Source organism: Porites lutea, chromosome 7 (assembly GCF_958299795.1).
Source record: "Porites lutea chromosome 7, jaPorLute2.1, whole genome shotgun sequence".
In the NCBI taxonomy this organism is placed as follows: domain Eukaryota; kingdom Metazoa; phylum Cnidaria; class Anthozoa; order Scleractinia; family Poritidae; genus Porites; species Porites lutea.
Window position 1 is genome coordinate 30,661,679 of NC_133207.1, and position 25,000 is coordinate 30,686,678.

Here is a 25,000-nt window from a genome sequence, read left to right on the forward strand (position 1 = left end):
AATCGCCATGTTTCCTCACGAAGGAGCCTGATCTTCAAATGGGCTCATAATACAAATCAACTTTCGCTATGCCTTGACTCTGGTCGACTCTGCCATAGCAGACAGTTCAGAGAGTGATTGTGAACTGCAGACACCTGGAGAAGCCCGTTTTTGAGATCAAAAGCTATTTAGCTACTGTTACACTAGTTGTCTTCTGTTGCACAATTTCCTCTCGGTTTTGTGTGAATCGGTCTTGTTTAATGAGGTTTTTTCTACAGAAATTCATTTTCAAGCAATATGCCGCACCCTCAACGGAGTCATTTTTCTGTCCTTCGTTCCATTTTCACAGTTTTACGAAAAACTTCCATCAACATATAAAAAATGCTGATCTGGTGTAGACATAGCTAAAAAATTTATATAGTCTTCTTAAGAAGCAGCTTGGTTTTTTTCTGATTTGTAATAATTAAACATCTTTCCATGTAGAAAAAATATGTTTGGTTGCTGCTTCGCAGATAGATGGGAGCGGGCCAAATAATTCGAATATTATATAAATTATTTTCGATTCCGAATTCTGCCCTTCACGCTTTTAAAAACGAGTTTTAAGTTGCTCGATACAGACGTTCTAAAAACTCACTGAGGATATGTTTTCGAAACTATTTTGCTGGCAGAAAAATTCGAAACAAAAACAAATGAAACAGAAAGTAGCCTTCATTAATGCGTTTCCAAGCGACACTTTTTTGCGGGAGTTTAATTTTGCAGATTATTTTTACACCTTGTCGGGAAATAATTTTTGCGATTGATCAAGAAGTCTGTTTTTTTCTTTCAATCTGCATTATAATTGCAATTTTAAAAATTCGAACTCATTATTCGTGCACTTATAAATTCCCAAAGGGTAGAACTGGTAAAAAATAAATCCACATGATAGGCGGATCAGGCGGAGTTGATTGGCATCTGCCAAATCGGAACGTTCAGCCTTTTTTCTGGTTGATACTGCAATTTTTTCTGTCTTGAGCCGCTCAAACAAATAAGTCTTGAATTGATTGCCCCGAGAATATTCTTTCGGTAAGTTGAGTACACTATATCCAGTGAGAGCAAAGAAATCATGCCTCCCCTTCTTAGCGTGATAACAATGAAATTCCTAATAAAGTAAATGTTAAATAAAAAATAGCGATCACTCCCGAAAGTAAAGACAGACTGCTTCGTGAATTACACCGCTTTAGGATGCTGATATGGTAACATTCTGCATTCTGACCCGTTATTGCAGGGACCACTGGCTCGTTATTTGGTAAAGAGAAGAATATTAAACGGGGCCAGTGCTGTTTGTTTATTTTTTTTGTACCATCCACATTTCGCGTTTTTTTTCTTCTTACTTTTTTTGCTATCCGCATTTTTTTTTCCATCCGCATTTTTCTATCCGCATTTTCCCATCCGCATCCGCCATCCGTAGGTATCCGGTCCGCGTTTTACAGACACCCTAATAAATCTCCCAACTTTTTGTTTGCATTATAATTTTATTATCGCGCAAAGTGCTCATTCTCCTAAGTACCTTTTTGTGTCTTCCAAAGTTATTGCAAATGATTTGCAGTTGATCTCGGAAATCTAATTAAGGCGAAAATCAAATAAACACTTGACTTAAAAATGCGTCATAGACAAAGTGAAAGAGTACATTTAAGCTGAGAAGAAATGTTGCTAAATGCACTTCATTTTGTTATTCATATACAAGTTTACTGTTTGCGTTAAATATTCCTTACAACCATGGAAATAAATATTCTTTCCAACAGTTTCCATGGTTGAAGTCACTGGCGCACCAGCTCAAGAATAAGGGAGTGATAGAGATTATTTTTCTTTTTCACGAGCGAAAGATTTTTTTCTCTTCATTTAGTCCAGACAAGCTCAGACAATTCGAACTTAGCCACATAGTGAAACGTGTCTTAAGTCAAGACGTGTTTTTCATAAAGTGAATTTACACAGGAAAACAAATTTAATGAAAATCCTCTAAAACGGATTATTAACCGCCAAAGTAAAAATTAGGGAAAAGCATCTACCAATAAGCACAGCTCCGTCGACAACTGACTGTCACGAACAGTTAGATTTCCAAGACAGTTTGCCTTTTTGAAAATATAATTAAAATGAAAAAAGGTTAAGCTTTTCTGACAAATGTGTTTATCGCAAGTGTAGCTCTTAAAAGCTAGGAACTTATATAAATAGTTCAACGTAGACTTAGTAATTTTCCCCCAAAAAAGTGGATTCAAAGACCTTCGAAGATTGGAATGACAGCGTATTTCCAAGTCGCTTCAATGAGTCACTTCGGTTCGAGTTGAAAAACATCAGTTTTATGTTTATTTACGTTTTGCACCGGAAACTAGAGATTTCTTTTTCTTGTAATAAGACCTTTTTTTTAATCGGCAGGTGCGAATTTATCAAGAACATAGCAACGAAGCATTGTTCGTAGTAAAAACTGGTAAGAACTTTAAAATTTCAAGAGGATATTGTTCGCAGCTCATTGATGGAAACTAAGTTACTAGTATTGTATTTTCATCGTTTTCAAAAGTGTAGCATTTTAAGTGGCCGTTTTAAACTTAATTTTCAGCTATATAAACAGCCAGTGATCAAATAAACCGAATTATTCATTCGATCAAAGTGCCTGAAGGTGGTAGATGTCTCGCAGAGTATCATATTACTGTACTTTATTGCCAGTTGCAAGCCTTTGCCGTTACGCAACAGTTCAAGAACCTTCTCCTTTTTTATAGACTAGGGATTACTAGAAATCTGCCTTAAAATACATCAGAGATTCTGTTCTCCGTGCCTGAGTTGCCGAGGGCCCAGCTTTAAATAGACGGTGAGTACGACGAAGCAAGTATAAAATGTTATTGAAGTAGTCTGTATCGGACGATAGCTGACGATATTGGTCATATTTGTAAATTTATTTATTTATAATCGTCATTATGATTTTTTTTATGTTGGTGAACGGAGAGGAAGGTGAGGTTTTTGACTTGTAAAGGGAAAGACAAGCGTTTAGATCGCTTGTACATGATCATCAATGCCAGCCCTCGAGTTGTAACGAAATATAAAAAGACGCGGGTCCTTTTCTTCTCGCGACTTTTCCACGACGCTGACTGTTGGGGAAACTTCAGACTCACCTACTTAGTACAAACCAGCTTTCCATTTAGTGAAGATTATATGGAAGGACATGTTTATTAGACTGCGGTTTGTAGTTGACTCTTTGAAGTCTCACATGCAGTGATATATTCAAATGAAAGCCATTGAGCGGGACTTCCCTGTTGTGTTGTTTATTTTGTTGTGCAAGGGGTATCTAGCTTTTGAGTCTGTGAATGACGTATTTCGATGTGACCATTCATATTCAAGCTACTGAGCAGCACTTTCCTGCGGTGATGTCTGTTGTACTCTGCATTATGTTTCTTACGGGTGCATATTAAAACGAACCCTTTTATAGGAACGGTTGACAAAGCAGGCAAACTAATATAAGTCAACAGTCAGTGGATATCCAGGCATGGACAAACCAATCGGTTCACGGTTTGGGCAAATGGTAAGCAAAATTCGGAACTGGTAAATTTCGCCCCGGACGGAATCGCGTTTACCATTTGTACTGAATCAGTTCCATTTACCGAAAAATGGCCGCAAAGGCCTGAAACTAGTATCAAAGATGGGTCTGAAGAAATGGAACACGAATTTCGAACAACTCACTTCGACTCTGAAGATGACTACCGCACAGGTTGTCGAAACGTCAGTCAGTGTCAACAACAACAGTCCTGTTCAGGACTACGTTCACCCGGACGATCAAACTTAACCTACTTTTGAAATGACTCCTGGGTTCAAACCTTTCACTGAGTTAGAATACTTAGACATTCTTATCTTGAAAATTTCGAATTCCTATATAAATGAAACTAATTCTAAAATCTGCAAAAGAGCGGGAAATTTTCAGAACAATGATAAAGAGTAACACACCTATGCATTTTGCTCGTAAGGTAATTGGGGGATTCCTGGTCGATGTTTTGCAAAATTATGTAATTAATATTCGGTTGTTAGGCCTCAACGGCTGGTAGTTATTCCTTGTTTATTCAAAACAGAGGAGGAATCGTTTTGAAAAAAGAATCGAAATCCCAGGTCCTCTTTAGATCTTCACATGAATTCAAGGTGAGAAAGCTAGGCTAGCGTCGTATTCTCCGGCATAGCAGAACTGATGCCAACAATAATGACACAATGTAGAGAGAGAATAAGCGATACATTTCGTGCCCTCCTTTTCCTCGGAGGAATTTATAAGAACCGAACACAGGGATGTCTATGCTGCTATACAGTCAAGTGTATCAGCTTGTAGAACTCAAAGTACTATCGTTTGAGATTCCACCGTTATTTTAGTGCATGATGATCCGACTGATACGTCAAAGATGTCAAGTCCTAGCTGCTCCCCTGATCCTGTCAATAATACGCACACTAATCCAAAGAAAAAAGAACTAAGTGGCTCAAGAAATGAAAAAAAGTTAGTAAATTCATGGGAGATGTTATGTAGCGTACGGCGGTTTTTCTGCGCCTTTCATGTAATAGATGACATAGGTAGTGAGTACATTAGCCAATCAGATTTCAGAATTCGTGATAGTTTGCTAGTTGGTTTAGTTTAGGAATAAGATTCGTTTTTCTCTTTGGAATCACTACCCAGCCGGTACGGCCTAGACGAGCGGAATTAAGAAGACTTTTACATTTTCATTTCTGGAAAACTACAAAAAGTTGGGAGACAGCCATCGTAGACCATAGAAGTCAAGGTAGTTTTAATTTTAGTGGAGTGCGTAGGTACAGGGCGTCAGCAAGATAGAGAAAGTGCATATTAAAACTAGCGTAACTGAATTGACTGCTTTCTATATTATTCCCTTTGCATTCAAAAGAGTTCCGATACACTTTCTGTCACGTCGTTAGTTTTAAGTTTCTGAGATGAACAGCTTGATTAAACTCGACTTGAAATCAACAACATGACAAACTCGGTAAACATCATCCAGCAAATTACTTGGAACCTCGGCACTGAGTGGAAACTGATTCGAATTTGTGGTCTACAGTTTATTGCCATTAAGTAAGAAGCCGTGAACTAAAATATTATCTAACCTAATGCCCTAGTCGCACTAAAGTTTAAACTAAAGCTAACATCCTTAAAATCCATTTCGCATGCGATGTTCAAAACATCACTTGGCATGCATTTTAATATTCACTATCACATGTTCCAATTTAAACTTTTATGAGATCGTTACCACACCACCGGCTGGGTAGCTTGCAAAAAGCATTCAAAACACTTTTAAAAATACCCTATCAAAGTTTTCTTAAATTCTACGATGGAATTGGATCATTCATGAATGTTCTTCCTGAAATTCAAATGCTAGCAAAATTTGATAGAGAAGTGAGTTTTTTGGACATTCGTGTTCATTTCTGATCGATCATTCGATTGCTAATGATGTAACGAAGACGTAATTAGTGCAAGGCAAATATACGCTTTGACAGCATCCTTCTCTTAATCAGGTCGCGCTTTTTCGTAATTAAAGCAAAAATCTGTCAACTAGGCGGATTTCGAAACCAACATCGGCTGTGCTGTCGATTTTGCACACTGAAAGGTTGAAAAGATTGTGGGCCGGTTTCTTCTCTGGCGTGCATCACCTGTTTCAATTATTGCAGTTGCGTATTTGTGCTGTCGAGGGAACTGTCAAAGGTTTGGGTCTTTGAATACACCAATCTACGTTTTTCACTCATCGTCCATTTTACATGCAGATCAAAAGAGTCTTGTGAAGTATTTGTTTCAAGATCGGGCTGATCTTGAATAGTAAAAACAAATAGTTTTTTCCTTAAATTACGGGTTTGATTAACACTCCCTAGCGAGGAGAAAAATATCACATTTGTGAGATACGAATTTTCTTTTATTTCAAAATATTTCTCACTAAGTTTTGAAAAGCGCCGCTTTTCAAAAATTAGTGAGAAATAATTTTTCTTTTTTGAGCCTTTATTTAAACGAAGACAGTTGCATGGCATCAAAACTATTGGCTTTAAACAAGCGAATCCAGCAGCGTTGTAACCGTATGAAAGCCGGTGGTTTGTTGGACATGATCTTTAATTTCTAATTGAAATTAAGCCTCGATTTCAATACGAATATGAATCCGATAACCGAAAAGTAATCAAGCCGAACTTTTAATTTGTCAGCTTTTCTTTGTTTCATATTTTTTTAGTAGCCAATAGATGAAATTATGAAGTAGAAGTCGAAAGTCTGTTTTCAATGGCGGTTTCCTTTCACTTTATTTATACCGTTCCAGGAATCAATTTGATTCTTGAGTTGCTTTGAAGGTGAATAAAAATCTTACAGGGTATTTACTAAAACTGCCCTTAAATCTTAAATCCTTCTCAAAAATTTCTTCATAATTTTGTGTTGTAGACATGATAAAAAGGATATACAAATCGGTACTTGTCTTTTTGAACATATGCAATTTATTACCTGAAACAGGCAACGTATAATCTCACAGCGCAGACATCATCTTACCTGGGATCGTGGAACAAAAAAATCTGCCCAATTTAACCCAGAATTTACTGCGAGAATTTACAGGCTAATGTTTTCATTGAAAACTTCAATGTTCTCCTTTTTGGCTCGACCAGAAAACTGTTTTGATTTAATTCTTAGCTAAACATACGTTGTTGCCGAGTCTGCTAAATAAAGGTCAAAGCCTTTTAATACTTGACTTATTTCAAATACATTTAATTGTAGGCGTCTATGAATAACCGTCTGTGTTGTATTTTCAGTTCATAAAGCCGTCATGAAATTTAAAATTTCCTTTAGAAAAATGAAATGGAAAAAAAAGAATTGTACTCGTTTGATTTATAAAGGTAAGCAACCCATTTCTAAAATGTGTTTTTTGGTGTATAATGAGTTAGTTTTGTGTGTATTTTTAATCAAGACTTCTCGAACTTCCCATAAGTCATCAATCGAATGAATGACATCAGGTTTTACGTTAATTATGCAGTAGGGGTAGCTTGCTTTCTTCTAAATAGTGTTATCTGTGATTGTCAGAACCTTGCTTTGTGCAAAAGAGAGGTTTAAACAAATTTAAACAAAATAAATCATTAATAACGCTTTTATTTGACTGCAGAGAAATTTGCATTCATAGATAACCGAGACGACTTTTAAGACTCCGTCAGGGCTGACAATCTATTTCGTCCTTTAACCAATAAGATCACGACTAACAAGATTCATCAAGGGCTTCCCGTTAGGCCTCGTGTTATTAAAAAAAGAAAAATTAAAAGCGAACTAAATCGCTGCTAAAATATTCAGTTTCTTGTATGTTCTATCGACACATTACTCTTTGCTTTTTTCGCAGGCTGCCGTCTGTAATTGTTTAAACTAGTCTTATTGTTTGACTAGCGCCCAAGTTCCGGCGTAAGCTAGCTACCAGCTAACATATTGAATGTGTGTTGACACACACTGCATCTGGTCGAGTCAACCAGAGACGTCTATATTCATACTTAATCGTAATCTTTGTAGCGAACAAGAGCCGAGGGAAAAAAAAAAAAGAAAACAGGTTTTAAGTTTTGCGAGAATGAGTCGGCAGGTAGGATATTTTGGTAGTTAAAGCCATGCCGCCGGTAAAAGACGAAACGATGTCGAAGATGTTTCAAACTAGTAATCCAAGAATATCTCGCGCATGCACTAACGTAGGACCTTATGAGGAAGCTTAAATAGTGAATATCCCATGCCGATTTGTGGTTCAATTTCAGGCCAGCTTTGTTTAATTTGCCTTCCGGCTAATTATTAGTATGCAACTTATCTGGGTCGTACTGCTGGGAGCCTCAAAATATTAATGATTGCATCCTTCATGTCCATAAAACTCGCATAACTGAGTGGGCCGATAGGAAGGTTATTATTACTGTTTTCCGGGTAATTTCACAGGTAATTTTCCTCTTTTTAGTGAGTGCAAAATGAAAAGAAGAAGCAGTAGACATGTTTGTTAAGAAGAGTTCGACTTAACCGGACTATCAGCATTGAAAGTTCCCTCCTACAAACAGACTTGCATTGGTAAGTTTAGTTCTTGAAGATCATTCATTAGCTTGAGCGCGCTCAGTTTTTTTTGTCAAGAAATAGTTAATTTTAGTAGTGTGTGTGGTTTGCAGTTTTGTTGTTACCCTGGTTTTCCCGAAAGTGACGCAGATGCACTCGCATCTTTAAGCGATCAGACATTTTGTCTACTCGATAGCCCAGTAGTCTCAACTATAATATAAAAACATAATCAATTGAAAGCTTTATCTAACTCAAAATTAAGACTGCCTTTTTGTGTTGCTATCGCATAAATAAAGTTATGCAACTAATAGACTCAAAAGCACTTTAACTTCATAAAATATAAAATCTCTAAACTAAGTAAAATGTTGCGAAATATAATCTAGTAACTACATAGCCAAGGTGCGCAAGCCGAAACACTCGCATGCAGATTGGGTTCCGAGTGAGTCATTGAGCAAACAGTTATATTTCGGTTCCTTTGGCAGTAACTTTACAAGTCACCGATTATTTTATATCTATGATGAAAAATTTTGCTAAAGGCTATGTTGTTAAACATACGGATTTCAAATAGAAGGCCATTACGAAGTATACCTCCCTCGGGTTGGTCTGTTTGTTTAGGAACATAACGAGAAATGAATACAAAATGAGCACTAACTAGACCTTTTTCACTTCTCGTTTTAAGATAAGACCTTCTGTAGGGCGACTTGGCGATAGTATTGTTAAACACCATTTGTATTGTATTTATCTTTCTTGTTAAGTTAATTCTGCAACGAAACAAACCCACTTTATGGAAGGAAAGAAGTTAAAAGATACAGATAATTGAACGGATCTTTCTAATTTTCCTCGGTGTAAGTTGTTTGCTATTCCAAGTCTCAGCGTACGAAATTAGCATAAGCTTGATGTAGTGAAGCAGCGAATAGGTTATAACGCGGACTGTAATGTGTTCTTGTTCAAAAAGAACTGAGAATGTACTCGCTAAAAATTGCTCTAACAATAAACTTATTGTCATCTCTTGTATATAATGATATAAAATAACCTTATCTACACTGGCTGGTTTTTTTGTTTAAAGAGAAGGAGCCTACAAGCATTATTTAATTTTCGCTTGTTTGATTTAGAGGAAATGAGGTTCCAAACAATCTTATTTTTTAAATGAATTTTGGTACAGAAGGGTTTTGAATACTCTGGAGGTGGATTCAATTTGATTCTCAACTGAATGTTTCTACGCCGGTGATTTATAAATATCATACAAACAATAAGTATCATAACACATTTAGACTTCTCTACAATTTGCAGATTACTTTTATCTCAGCAACAATTGACATCGTTCTTATCATAAAAGAACTACTATATTGTGCCGATGTTTTTTTAATCCAATGGTGTGCGAGACCGAAGAGAGGCTATAATTCTACCGGAGTGGAACCTCGATTTAACGAAAGGTCAAGGGACTGCGGAAACATGTTCGCTATAACGAGGTTTCGTTATATCGAGGTTCTTTTCCATATATTTTACAATTACTAGGGCGAATGAGAATATCGTTCGTTATACCGAGGAGTTCGTTATCTAGAGGCTCGTTATATCGCGTTTCCGCTGTAAAAGGAAAAACTTAGTCCTATCGCGGAAACTAAGGATTCCTCAGCAAACCCACTCTTGTATAAACTAGTGTTTGTAACTTAATTCCATATACGTAACCTTGTAGATGTAAATAGGACATGTCTATTTTGAAAGCTGGTTAACAGGCTGTCATTAAAGGCTCAAACCGATTTGTTCTTTTTTAAAGACTGTTTTTGAAGAAACTCTCCGTGATGGTACATTCATCTGTAGGCGGATTTTTTTCGTCCAACTTAAAGGGGCTCTATGATATCACCAGGATATTACTATTTTCGTGGGTAAATTCTACGCTGATGTCCTTGCTTAGTACTTTTTAACCCATAAAAAATATGTGAAGGCGGTGATTTCAAACAAATTTTCAACAGGGAGCAGTAACCAAAAAAGTCGAGACTTTTGTGTCACTCGCAATCTCGAAATTTTTAATTTCTACGCTTGCCCGAACTTCGGAAACTAAAATTTTGCATCTGGAACAGAAGACTGCGAAATTCTCTACCAATAAACGGATCGACTAGCTTCAAAGGGCGATTTTAGCAAAATTCTTCGGAGCGAATGGATTAAAGTGAATTTTCCAAGCTTCGTGGGTTTCTTAGTAAGCATTATAAATATACTTTATAAAAACACCAAGTTTTCCTTTATTATTGATGAAGCGTTTTTCACTAAAATGTCGTTGCTTCATCCACTCACAATAGACAAATGAAGCAACTCAGAATTCGAGGAAATGCGTGTAGCCATTGACGCTGAAGCACCCGGAAACACGTGCGTTCGAGCAAATCGATATCCGAGTGGTGTGTGATGCGTTACACGCTAAGTGCATTTTAAGGGATGAGTGTTCTACTTAGATGACATATAGGCGTTTTTCAAATCACCCGGCCATTAAGAATCATGTAGGTTCTTATGGCCCATAAATGCCGACAGAGTATGGCAAGTTTCACTATGACAATTTGTTTCGGTTTGAAATCTGTCTCTTTGACAACAGAACTGGATTATAAGTAGGTGAAGCATAATCGTTCGGGGTGATCGTAGTCCTGAATGGAACTGGTGTTGGCAGTGACTGACGTTTCGACAACCTATGCGGTACTCATCTTCAGTGTCAAAGTGAGTTGCATCACGTCAGTTGATGGTATTAAACTCTGGTTAGTTCCTATATAATTAGCAGTGAGAAAAACTAGTTTTTGCCAGGTAGATTTAGCCTTAGGAGACACAAATCGAACCGTGATTAGTATTTGTTTAAGAATTTCTTGTTAGTTTTTTTTGACTGATGTGTGAGTCTGTGATACTAGATATCGTGCCTGTTAGTCAGTGCCGTGCTTAGTCAAGACTTTGACGTCATTAGACGAAAAATAAGAGTTGATATAAAACATGTGGTCGCACCCGACAAGGAACGTTGGTAGTTGAGGAGGAAAATTGAAGCACCCTTTCACAGCATGAAGAAACATTAACAAACCCAACCCCTCAGTCATTTGGCGTAGGACTGCTTCCCATTATGCCGATTTTTTTTTGGAAATTTCGATCGAGAAATGAATGGAACGCTTCGGTTCGCGTGGACATTTTCCGGTCAAAGTGGTCCTCCTCCAGAGCTGGTCCTCTTTGACCGGCCGGTCAGTATAATATTCTACAACTTGAATCAAATTGTCAGCTTTAGTTAAGAGATACGTATGTTGTGGTTAGTTACGGCCACCTCGTTACTACGGCCTCTTTTTTTGGCTAAAAACACCGTCGTTAATACGGTCACCACGTTAATACGGCCAATTTTTTTTTTTTTTTGGCCTAATGGTTGCTGTATTAACGGGGTTACACTGTAAAGATATCCTTAGTTCTGGTTTCAGTTTCATTGCAATCCCTTAGCATATATGTTACAGGTTAAAATTAAATTCAGGTTAACTTTTTTTAGCCTAGGTTGATTCTCTATTTCCTTTGTCTCCTAGCCGTAATTATTCATGAGTTAGGGCTAGGTTAATTTTGACCTGTGTCATATACCGTAAACGATCTAATAAACGCCCACTCTCAAATAAACGCCTCTTATCCAATAAACGCCCCCCTTACGCTGTAAGTTAGTATTAAACGCCCCTCTCTAATAAACGCCCCCCTTGAAAATTGCCCCCAAATTCTAGGAAATGGCAAAATAGAGCAAAATCAATCAATTTATTAATTTCATTGCTTGATTAACATCAGTTTGTGTATTATGTCATGTTTAATTTCTAGATAAGCCGTCAGGCCTGCATCCCCCCCGCAGTCGAGATTCTGTTAACACAAAAACGTTTTTAGCCGAAAGCATACTATATACAGTTATGTTGAGTTCGTTAAAATAAGTTACGAGAATAAACGCCTCTCATCTATTAAACGCCCCCTCTTGGACCCCTAAAATTAAATTAACGTCCCGGGCGTTTATTAGATCATTTACGGTACTTTACCCCACTGTCCAAAATCAAAGACAAAAGACAAAAATTTAACCAAGCATAAATATGATCCAAGGAAATAACTATGGCAACCTGTTTTAGAACCCAGTGGGTATCAAATGGTTTCTCGAAAGAACTATTTTAGCCTTTGCGAAATAATCTGTCTGAGTAACAACACTAATTTTTTGTAATGATTAAATAGACCCTTAAAAGGTTCTTCAATCTACTTTTGACACTGAGATTAGTTTCCATAAATCCATCGACACGCCGCTGAAAAGAACGCCTTAAAATCATTAAATTAAGGATATGCATCTGTATGCGCACAGTGATGAACTATATGGTAGTCGCCAAGTTTATGCCTCCAACCTACAAAGACTTTGGAGAGCTTTATCTTCGCTTTCTTTTGAGATACAGTCAAACCACGCTTTACGGACACCTGTTAAATATGGACACCTCATTATTACGGACAGTTTGCTTTGTCCATGAAAAAAGAGAGCACTTAGATTTTCTCTACTTGAAATTCAACCCGATTAAGGTGGCTGAACACAGTTTTGCGGCGGTCAGCAGTAACTCGCTTGACGGTGCGTGTTTTAAATTAGACAAACAAACGTGGCGGCGAAAAAAGCAATGGTACAGAGAAGACAATTTCTCAAAATCTACGTATTAAAATTTTGTGATATTTGGCAGAATTTTTACTTTTATCGTATATTAAATAATGAGAACTTTAAAATGGAAGTTGAACAGACGATTTTTGTGACACATTTGATAATTACAGTACAATTATATTATTGATTATCTAAAAATCCGTCTGTTAAAATCTGGTGAAATAAGTTTCAAATGGTAATGATTAATTTTAATGAGCTGTGTGCAAGTTTACAGGAAAATCTAATGAGTGAATTTTATGTAAACTGAGAAAAAGTGAAATGTTAATGTTGTATTCAATCGTTCATGTTTCCATGGAAACTACAAAAAATGACAAATTTTACCTTTCCATCAAAATCTTTCATCAGTATCTTTTTCACTTTGCCAAGTTTCAGCTTGTGAGCTGCAACCCTTCTCTTGCCATGATTTGCCAAATGACATATACTCACAAACTGTCAAAACTGTGTTCAGCCACCTTAATACGACACCCCGTGAATAGGGATACTTCTATGGCCTCTTCAGTGTCCGTATCACGGGGTTTGCTTGCATCACGTTCAGACTTAGCAAGTTTTACAGTTTTAAGGCGTTTTTCCCAGCAGTGTCGATAGATATTGAAAAAACCGTAAAATCTGGTCTATTTTACATGCTGCTCAAACCGTTTGAAAATGATTATTGCGTTTATCGCGAGTTACCAGGCTATGGAATGATCGAGAATGAAGTAATTATCCTCGAACATTCTATTTGCTATATGGCGCTAACAATGTTGTCTTCTTCGAAAGAATATTCGTTCCGTAACTAGTACAACCTGGAAAGAATGGAGTTTTTGGTCGTTGATTGACTTTTATCAGTTGCGTGAAGAAGTTAGTTAAGACCAACATTAATGCAAGCAACTATTATCCCACTTGCTAAGTTTACTTTGTTGTGTTGTGTTAGAGATGTAACAACACGAATAGTGGACGCAAAATTTGTTCCTTGTAATCCACTTTAACTGGAAATCGCCCGATAAAACAATATGTGTATGAAAACCGTCTTATAGGCTAACGGTTCTTGCTCGAAAACTTATGATTTCTTATAATTAATATCAAAAATGTTTTACTGGGGACGTTTCAACAGTTTCTTTTTTATTCTATGCCCAACTCATAGTCTAATTAACGACAAAAATTCAAAAGTTTGCTTTCCCTCCCACTCATTGACAATAATCTTCGCAGTAAGTAAGATGATAGTGTCAAAAGTTCACTTTTGTTAAAATGAAAAAGGTCACGTTCACCACCTTTAAGGAACACCATGTAGCACCTGTTTTTAACTTAAATTGCCATAATCATCATTGTTATTTCTCGCTTAAAGACAGAAATAATGTCAAAACCTTAATCATTCCTTTGTTCTAAAAGAACTGCAGCAAAGTTATGAACACCCTTTTTGTTCTTGAATATAAAGTTATTGGTTTAACAAAAGCGAAAAAAAAATTTAAACATTCCTTGTTGAGAAGTGAATTTCTCATGAACCACTGTTTTAATTTGAGGCGACAATTTTTTTTTAACAACAACTTCGATCCAATGTCGCTGACAATTACTGCTCCCACTAGTAGCAACCAATTACACGAGCATATATGTAAACAGTGGACCGTTTATTCAACAATATTATTCTTTTCTTCCCAGTCAACTGGAATAAGACAAAAAATATATCCCTGTTTTGGAAAGATTGCCAATGGTTAATTCAAAAGAGGAGGCTTTTGCGTAAGACGTGAAAGCTTTTATGATACACAGCTCGTTAAAATTGATGAGCAGCTTAAACGCTCAATACTACAACCTGTCACAATTTGGCTTAGCTCCCATATTAATTGAGTGCATGAGAGGAACACAAAAATATGTTAATTTAGGTTATATTCCCTTGGTGCAAAGTTTCAAGCATCAATTTCTTTTTTCATAGGGAAAATAAGTGTTTTCGTGGTTATAGAAATTTTGTCCTGATTCAAGGCTCTGAAATTTCCGACTTAGGTATGTACGTTATTATTTTAAATTCTTACTATTAAGAGTATGATACTGACATAACCACACATTGGCTAATTCTAGCTTGCTCTGCGGCAATCTTCTCAATGTTTCGCAACCTAGTGGGTCAGTAATACCGAAGCATGCTGTTAAACAGTTCACAGTTAAACGAAAAATTTTGGACTCTCGCAGTATTCTTAACTTTAAGTTTAAGGTAACCGTCAACAAGCATCAATATCAAGCGAAGAAATGTTGTGCTTGCCATGCACATTAGTTGACCAGAAAGTCAGGGCCGCCCTTAGGGTTTTGGACACAAAACAGTCATTCATCCCCAAATCGGTCGATGAATATTATACTAAAAGAAAAAACCGTCTTCAAACTAATAAAACACCTATAGAAATGCATCAAAGATTCCTTCACACACCTAAGAGAATAAATTATACCGAAGGATTTAGTTATCAGTGTTTGTTAGGGTTTAAAAGCAAGTCGATTTTTATTTCGATTTTCGCCGCCTCTAGGCCAAAAATCTGACCAACCCTACAATGTTTTCTAGACCGTTATTTTAAAGCATTGTCGAAATGCGGAAATGTTTGCGCGCGCCTGTTATTTCCGTTTCATTTCAGTACAACCAACCCCAGTCTCAAAAAGGACTGAGTAACTTCTCATCCATCTAAATTCATTAAAAGTATTAAACTTCAGGCAGTCACTAATTGAGAACTTCCTCTTTATGTTCGTAATGCCTTTCTTGTTTCTTTATTTTTGGGGGGGCCATTAGAAAAGCAATGACTTATTCACCAGATAAATGGCATAATTGAGGAGAACGTTCTAAAAACTGCAAAAATAAATTGAGTGCTTTGGGCGGCAATTTGTGCCAATTTATCAATTCGCCAGTCTTAATGTCTCTTGGTTAATGGCCCGATGATTTGAATACGTTTTAACGCCGGGCAAAAATCTTTTAGGAGCTTCAAGGAAAGTTTGTCTAGCATACTTAATGCAAGAGAGTTATCATTAAAATGGTCGGACGTTTGAATCTAAGCGACAGACGCATATAACAACCTTCTGCAGCAAACCAAATGGAAACGCAGAAAGGTCTCATTTGCATGGTCGCACTTTAGAATGTCAGCCACATATCCAAAGGAAGGGCCATTTTATTTGTACTACATGACTAAAGAATACTTCAGAAAATACAGCTCAATAACTTTTATTTCAATGTGGTTTCTCTGAACTCTTCGCACCACAAAATCTAAAGTTAAAACCATCTTCAGTGTTAATGCAGCATAAAATAAAGTTTACAATTTGTAAGTTTGATGCGCCTAATTACAGACCCTTTTATTGGGTCAATTAATAGCTGTGAGATGAAGGACTGTGTGGCAATCCTACAATCATGAGATCTTTGTGATTTTAGGTCTTTGTTGGTCAGTTCAGTTTTGTTAATACAGTCATACGAAAATAGTTTGAAACCGTTTGCGCGTGCCACAGTTATGACGCCCGCGCTTAGACAGGTGCCTCGGGCGTTTATTGGATCAGGATGGATCAATGTCAAGAAAATGTCTTCATTTACGTCATTAGGTATTGTTACATCTTTTCAAAATATGAAGCTTTGCACAATAGTATTCTTGGTTTGCAATCACGTGACAAGACCGCCGTGTTTGTGGTCAATACAATGATTTTTTTCTCGAAGACGTTATATGAAAATACAGTTTAGCGGAGAGAAATGCTATTTTTCTAGACCACCCACATGAACTTAAGCAAAGGCGTTTTTGAGCGACTCGTGTTAACCCGAAGTGGACTATTTGCATGTTTGGGCAATGGTTTTGGCCAAATATATTGGAAAATCGTCTCTATAAGAGTAACGACTCTTAGTAATACTAGGAGCCCATCAATTATCAGTGTGAAGGCTTATCAAAAGGAAAGATTCCTTACTTCCGGGTTGACGTTCGTCGCTAAAAAACGCCTTTTCTTAAACTCCCTAATAGTTGTTCGAACTGAAAGACTATGCGATATTTTTGAAAGCACGAAAAAGATGATCTATGATTTCACCTTGTCTATTTCCTTTCTTGTGCAGGCTTTCAATTATGAATAAACATTTATTGACCTAGTTGAACTTGGCCTTAAAAAGGCTATGTCACGCCATTTGCTATCTATTAAAAAAGCGAAATATTTTTTGTGGCATCAATTGAACTTCAAAAATATTGGTCCAGTTTTGTTATCGAAGACTATATTTAGGCACCAACCCATTCGAGTTCAGCTATGAGTTTGTTTGTTATGTATTGTTAAGGACATACCTGCACTGTACTGCCTTTAGGCATTACTGTTTGGTATAAATGATTTATATTGTATTATGAGATGATATTTATAATATATTTAAATGAAATTCATATAAAAATATAAGAACCTATTTTAAGAACCTGTTAAGGCTAAATTAAAAAATCCAGGTTCATATACGCGGGGTTTTACTGTACCAATCAATATACCATGTATAAATGGTAAACAATAGCAACCTCGAAGTTCGGTCCGATTGTATATGTGCTTGGAAACAAGGGGGATCGATAGTATACTTGCCTGGAAAAGAGGTTATCTGGCAACAGTGAACTAAAAAATTGGCGTTCACGCCCGGCTATCCGAAGACGAAACAGCTGAGTTTCTGGCTAAAACAGAAGAGATGATGAAATACGCCAAACATGTTGCTGGGTGGATGTTATCTATATTTTTTGAGGAGTATCTACAACAAAAAACATCTTTTTATACCCAGAAACCAATGATATCATTATTCGGGGGCGTAGCTATACCTGTACACCAGTACTCATATAAGTAACTGAAAATATGTCAAAGATAACTTGAGAAACAAAAACAAACAAATCTTGTTTGCATTGTAAAGGAAAAGAGATGAAATTTACTGAAAGAACCAGGATTTGGTGCCTCCTAAACTCTTTCTTCTATCAGGGAGTCAGTTAAATGTGTAGTTAGTAGACACACTTCCCTATATAAAAGAGATTCCAATAAATCGTGTTACTGTAAACTGTTGTTGAAAAAAAGTTCATGTGACAAGTACACCAGGACAATCGTCCCTATCTTGCCTAGTCCCTAGGCCTCATGAAAATGCATTATCCGAGAAGGCCTGGAAAAACGCCTTACAGGGACTAGCTAGGCACGACCCTATCTAGATGTGACAAAATTATTTCTCTCATGTAACATCTTTGGACCAAACCTTCCGGAATATGACATTATTTTTACAAGGTCATGGGGGCTTCTTTTTTATATTTTAAAACCAAACTAACTATCTCAGTTATAACCACGATTCTCAAAACTTCAAGTTTTATACAGTCAAACCCCGTTAAAAGTCTAGTTTCGAATTAAAAATTACCGCTGAATACAAACGTTAACTAAATAAAACTAGCAATAGTTCTCACTACATCGGCCCTGCCTTAGATATGACGTTTATTTTGCAATAAGTCAATACGTAATCTCTTTATTTCTGTGGTCTTAGGTTATGATATTTCAAAACTTCGCAAAAACGTTATAATGATTAGGATTAAGCAACTGATCATAGTGATAAGGACCAAACACTGACTTGAAATGGTTAGCTTTCATTTACTGTTAATTAGGTTTGTCACTATCAATATGTTAAAGGAAAACCTAACTTGCAGTCGAATCCACTGTGGTGTAGTGGTGTAGGCGATGGATTTCGGTTTCTAGGGCCGCGGGTTCAGCCTTGAACCCGCTTATGCCACATTCAATCTCCATTTTTTTCTAAAAAAAATTAAAGGGACTTAGAAAAAGATTAGTAGTAGAAATTGGAAGAGACTTAGAAATTTCATGAGAGTGTAGCAAAGAGGGGAAGGTGGTTTTTGAGGATGGAATCTAATGCTGACCGGCCAACGACGTGTTTCCAGAATTTCCCAATACCACCTTGCGCGCTTGCTGAACCAGAATTACCCAAGACCGCCTTGCGCGCATGCTGAAAAATTAATCGGGACCACCTTGCGCGCCTAGTTTCTATAAATCGAGAAGATTTCGCATATTACCAATACAATGAAGAAAACGATACTTCTCTAAGCGGGGGAACTTAGGGTGCCTCCTCGGGTTCCGGCCGGGGCAATTAGTTCTAATGAGGCCTTAAGCTGCTGTTTTTAAAAAATTAAAATGTAGTCCAAGCTTCCGCTTTGATCCCTGACAATCAGTTGATTGGCGAAAGCTTTGATTCCATTTATATTATTTAAAAACAGCAGTTTAAGGCCTCTCATTAGAAATATAATTTTATTTCAATCATGCTGCTGAAGGGCAACATGGACAGATTATAAAACCATAAAAGCACGTTCATACAGGGTTAGCCTCGACATAAAGTAAAATATTCACAAATTCCGGCAAGTGAGTGTTTAAAATGTGAAAATACACAATAGACACAGTAATAAACAGGTCTTCTTCTCGTTGGAATTTGTGAAAGTATATACTTCAGAGGGAGGCTAAGCCCGTAAAAAATGCGTCTTTACTTTTTTTATTCAGCGGTCAGAGAGAACTCAAAACTGGACTTATCGGACACTGAAGGGACAATAGGAAGTGTCCGTATTAAGGTGGCTCGACCCAGTATTTTTGTAGGTACACCCTCCACTTTTGAATCTCTTATACTTAAACAAATTTATCTTCATTGTAAAACCATTATTACATATTTATTACACATAGACTAAACTTTATTACAATAATATTTTTTGAGCGATCAAAATAAATATCACGTGACAATAACGTCACAATAGTCTTAACTCAACATCGAATTACGGCCCTAAAAAAGGCCCCAATACACGTGTTATAATGGTTTTACAATAAAGATAAATTTGTTTAAGTCTAAGAGATTCAAAGATGGAAGGTGTACCTACAAAAATTCGAGAGATGTTAGGATGCTGGACTACTTCATCAGCAACATAAGATTACATAAGCTCTATTTGCATGACTAGAATTACAGATATGCTAAAGGTTAAGATGAAGTTGATGATTATAATAATGATAATTTGCAAATTTGTGCAAATTTTATTGAGTTACTGAATTAGGCCTCTTATAGTTTGCCTTACCCTCTCATCCCAGAAAGCGCAGAAAACCCCGTGTAAAAAGGGTCGAAAAGGGGGCAATGGCTAATAGCCCGCGTTCGATATATTAAAATTCTAACATGACTCCTAGAGTTTCTGACCATTTTTCTATACTTGGTTTGGGTTTTTTGTGCTCACGTGTCTTCTGGGAATTGCGAGACAATGGAATAGTGAAAAATTTGCAATTTTTTCTCTAAGGCCTTGGAGTCATGTAAGAATTGTAATATATCGAACGTGGGCTGTGAGCATGAAGGTTGAACAAAGGAATGAATAACGCGAATACGACTGTTAACGCAGAAGGTGGAATGGTCAAGTGTTACATTGACTTACTTACGAGATACGACATTATTCAAACATGTATAGAAAATATATATTTGCATTGGCTCCAAATCACGCCTACGTTTCATATATCTTGGCGTAATTTTGGACTTTCAAGGGTGTTGAAACGTTTAAGGTCAATTACGACTCTTGCAAATCCTCTCTTGAAACTTTGGCATCTTTTTGTGTTTTTACATGCCCGATAAATTTAATGGTTCTGCTTTCAATAAACCGCTTTTCAAATTTGTTTGTATAAATAATGTATGGTTGAATTAGTATCTTTCATTCATTTTTATCATAATTGTTCAACCAGAAAAATGACATTGACATAGAAAGCGAAAAGCTGAGTAGCTTTCTATTTGAATGGCCACTTTTCAGACTTAAAAGTAAAGGCCGGCTGAAGCAAGGGTTTAGCCGTGTATGACAGCATCAAAGCTACTTCAAACTGAACGTATAACTTAAATGGCAAAACGAAGATGATTTATCAGAACAAACATGTTTTTTTTTTGGCTTTTTTGTAAAATTAGGTCCTTTCCGTTAGTAAAGCATTTCGTTTTAGTAAACCATAACTCTAAATGGCATGAAAAGAAATAGTATAGTTATCGAGGTTCCTATTGAGTAACACCCGACCTAAATGATCGCCGGGACGTCTCGCTTGTATCATCAGTAAATTAAAACAACCCAAATTGTGTACGTTGAAGTCATTTGTAGACAAATATTATAAAAATCAATTTTTGCCCGGTTCTCAAAAGTTATTGCTTCGCAAACAAATTTCCGGTAAATTCGATTATTTTCAAGGTATTTTAAAATTAGAAATAATAAATTGACGATCATTTCAACGACTAAAATTTGAAGAATTTGCCGCCCTGGTTTAAAAAAATAGGCGTAATACAGTCTATGAATCGATATGAAATTCACTAGGAGGTTATTTCCTTTGCGTGAATAAGTTACTGTTCATAATAAGGAACCGGTGTTTATATCTTGAAGATAACATGTACTATTTGTCTAAATATTTTATGTGTTTACGCGAAAGCCATTTTCGAAGAGAGTATGCAAAACGTCGCAATAACTGTGTGAGTACGCTAACCAACAGTTTTCTTTGTTTAAAATTTTATTTCTGAATGGTGGAAGGGACGTTGTTATGGTAATTGCCCTGATGTAGATAAAACAAAGTAAATAATCAAAATATTAACTGACAACTACACGCGAATGGGTCTTCGAATTGACTTTCTAAAGCTGAACGAGTTAAGATAGTCATTCTTCAGTCCAGCCGGTCTGCGAAAGCGAGCCTTTAAATATGTAAGGAAGGGTTTTATTATCTGTGTTTTATTTTTCAAATTCGCACATTTCAAATCAATATTTCGTGAACAACCACAAAACTTTACAAATAGCGACTTTATGCCCGTGAATAGATAATCTCTCACAGTTTTCGTTATTAGTATGTAACATATTCTCAACTTAACAGCGACTCTATTCCGTCATGTTTGGCTGATTGCTGTGAATTGGTCATATTTTTTGGCCTCAAAACGCTAAAATTCAATTTCGAATTATTTTATACAACGCACAGATGGTTATATCGTTCGTATTTAGTGGGTTGAAAGTCGATATTAACTCGAAATGAAAGTATATAATGTTTTGAGAGACAGGTGTAGCCCCCCCGACTCTTCACTGTCTACATTGATTTTAAGGAAAGACATTTAATTTTACACTTTATAGACAGCTTATGCGGCGGAATATTAAAATATACTCTTCCGTGTTTGTAATAGTAAAAGCTACTTGAATAAAAAGCCTAGTATTCTTCTGCGTAGATCATTTCTCATTTGCTGTACCTTTGTATCTTTAGGGACGACACAATGCCTGCTGGACGCCGAGGGCTTGTGGTACCACAGAATACTTTTCTTGAAAATGTTGTCCGGAGATCAAACGGACTTCGTAAGTATTGTTGCTTTGTTAAAAATGGTAAACAACCTTTAAAAATAAACATTTTCGGCATTTCTCTAAAAGAAAAAGAAAAATATCTTGATTCTAATCTAAAAATTGAATGCGTTTCGAATGAAACCTTTCCATCTTTTAAATATTTAGAGACAAAAACACATTTTGTCGTAGAAGTTTTATCTGTGCTCAAACCCAGCATGAGAATCAACTTATGCTTTGTTTCACTGATGAAAATTTTTTTATAAGAATGCACTCGACTTGTCTGTTATTCTTTTTCAAAACTGAAATCAAGAATACAATAAGAGTAAATATAGAGAGAGCAAATTTACACTTTTTGTTCGATTGTCTAATTAATCCGGGGAGCTCTTATCTCAGAAAGATAATAAATAAAACCAAACTAAGGGAGGTAGCAAGAAAAATGCCTTGAGGGTAAGGAGGCCGATTTTGAAAACATAATTTGCTTATGCATATTAGAGCGACTTAACAAAGATTCAAAAACGCCCTGTCGCTTTGGCAGATTGACTTGACTCGAGAAAGATGATTTATACATGTGTTGTATCATATAAAGCGAAAGCCAAAATTGTCTAAACTTTTGTTACAGAAAATTTTACCTTCCATTTTGACATCCACTTTGTCTTTTCAGTAGGTCAAATAAAATGGAGTGTTATGTTTAAAGTCATGTTTTAAAAACGACCGTTTTTCAAGAATTTTACGAAAAAATTATTGGGGAAAAAATTCTCTTATTTTAGGCCCGGAGAGTTACCCAAATTTTTCAGCCGGTTATAATTTTTATGTTCATTATCGCGGAATATCAACAGGCATTCCAAAGAGCAACGGTTCTCAGCACAGCGACAAATATCAAGTCTATTTCAGTCTTATTACAAATGCTTTTCGTGGTGTCGGCCTCGGATTCACATTGGCCACAATGACAAATCGGCTGACAAAAAGTCAAAATATGAGCGCGATTTCTGTACAGATACCCATTTTTATCTTAGTTGTTATGGCAAAATTAAGTAATCGTCCGATAGGTAACTTTTTTTTTTTGCGCTGCAAAATATTACCTCTATTTGCTCATTATCGAAATGTTTGTTTGTTGCGTCAGACGTTGATTCAGATTAGCCAAACTGAAAGGTCTGACAAATTGGCGCTTGAGCTAAGAGTCGCAATACGAGCACGTTAACTTGAGCCAACGGTTGGATCGAAGATGGAATCTTGCAGCGTGTAAGATGAGTTTGCAGTCAGAAGTATATGACTTTGATATCTTAAGAAATAAACGTATGTTAGGCTGGTTTCGATCATATTGCTATAGATTAATACTAGAAATGCCCCCCTAAGTTTGGCCTCAATGACCAGGTAAAAAAATATGGTATAGCCCCGATATAGACTATTATACCCTAAATGACAAGTAGTTTATTCGCTTACTACAGATGTAGAAACCTGTTATTTAGCATATAATAGTCCTCATGTCGCCACTAATTAAAAAAAATCATGTGGCGAAGACCAAAATTATGCAGCTGTATTCAACTTCAGAAAGAATGAAACGTTTCATCATAACTCACTACTTTAATATTTTTTTCTGCCTCCCCTCGCGTGAAAAACCGCTTGGATTATTATTGACAAAGCAATAGGAGCCAAATGGGTTTGGTGTTTAACTATTAGACAAAACTATATTAAAGATAAGACACTAATAACACGTTTACCCTTTCATTATTTTATTCATGAATATAATTATAAAGGCTTGAGCTTACTCCTGTTGATCTTATGGTATAAAAAATAATCCTGAGTATTAAGGTAACATAGCCTGCAATAAACGGCGTTATCTAGCCTAGTAGCGCAACACTAACGCGGTGGCGTTGATTTTAGTTTCGGTCATGCGCACGGGTGCACGGAGCTATTCCGGAAAACTGACCAAGAAGGCCACCTACTTCAAAACATTTAGTTATTCTTTTTTATGATTTCTTTTTGGAGGGGTGGGGAGGGGCGGGGGATGGTATCTCCTCTGTTTGCGAAGTTCTGGCCTTTTGGTTCATAATGGTGTTCAATTGTGAGTTTCCAAACAGGTACGGAAGGATTAACGATTGAAATTGATAATTTGCATTTGTGGTTTGGATCACCTTTCAACAACTTCCTAGGGGTTCTAGCAAAACCACCTGTGAGCTCTTTAAAAGGACTCCTTATAAAGTTTGATTAGAATAACTGACATACACAAACAAGTGAAACGTTTGGTAGGTAACATAACAATTGACTTCACAACGATATCCTCACCATCTATTCTGTTGTGGGTCCGGCTGGGAGTTGCTCAGTGATACTGCTACAAAATCCGTACTATTCTCCACTTTCAATAGCCCTTTGGAGCTAGTCACTCACGTGATACACACTGGACGAAAAAATGGATATGCTCAGAGCTAATTTATGCAAATCAATTTTTTCGTCCAGTGACAAAACACCCATGGTGGAGGAGACTCACTGAAGAGAAGAAGAGACAAGAAGAGGAGAAGACAAACAAAGGAAATTCAAATGATGTGAGCCCTTTGTTTGTCTTGTCCCAGTGCGTCACTTGATTTCCAGCGTGGCGTTTTTGTACAACGTGAACGACTAGCTTCAAAGAGCCTAAAAACGTCTCAAAAGCAGCTAGGATTAAATGATCGCCCGGCTTAGGAAACCTGTGCCGACGACAATTAGCACAGCTAGCGGTCAGGGCGGGACTTGAACTCGGGCCCTCTGAATTTCAAGTCCAGCGCTCAAAACACCCTGCTACACTCGCAGCCTCCTCCTCAGTAAGAATTCTTTTTCCGCCATTTTGAGTCTGCGCTAGGAACGCCCCCGCCTCCAGAGGCACCCGACGAAATATCTGTTCGGAGAAGCAAATATTGCCTAGAATTTTCTATTGCTTGAGGACAAATTGCTGCAAATTTCTAGATGATTCGTCCCTCCATGTACAAAAAGTTTCGAAACTTATTTAATAAATTCCCTACGATTTTCGGAAGCTTACTTTTTCACATTTTTCTCCCCAAGCTTTTCTCGTGT

The 25,000-nt window shown here is 36.7% G+C and overlaps 1 protein-coding gene across 5 annotated transcripts in view; it reads left to right on the forward strand.

Moving 5' to 3' along the window:
• Positions 1-2,728: 2,728 nt before the first annotated feature.
• Positions 2,729-25,000, forward strand: part of LOC140943061 (voltage-gated delayed rectifier potassium channel KCNH5-like) — a 42,896-nt gene continuing 20,624 nt past the window's right edge. Inside the window, exons 1-3 of one of the 5 annotated variants that reach the window (XM_073392110.1) lie at positions 2,729-2,818; positions 7,926-8,032; positions 21,882-21,970. In XM_073392110.1, coding sequence (XP_073248211.1) covers positions 21,892-21,970 — 79 coding nt within the window. In that variant the 5' untranslated portion in view covers positions 2,729-2,818; positions 7,926-8,032; positions 21,882-21,891. Of the gene's footprint in view, positions 2,819-7,351; positions 7,569-7,674; positions 8,033-14,550; positions 14,652-21,278; positions 21,338-21,881; positions 21,971-25,000 lie in introns of those variants that run through there. The other 4 variants (XM_073392108.1, XM_073392109.1, XM_073392111.1 and 1 more) reach the window with 4 other exon arrangements.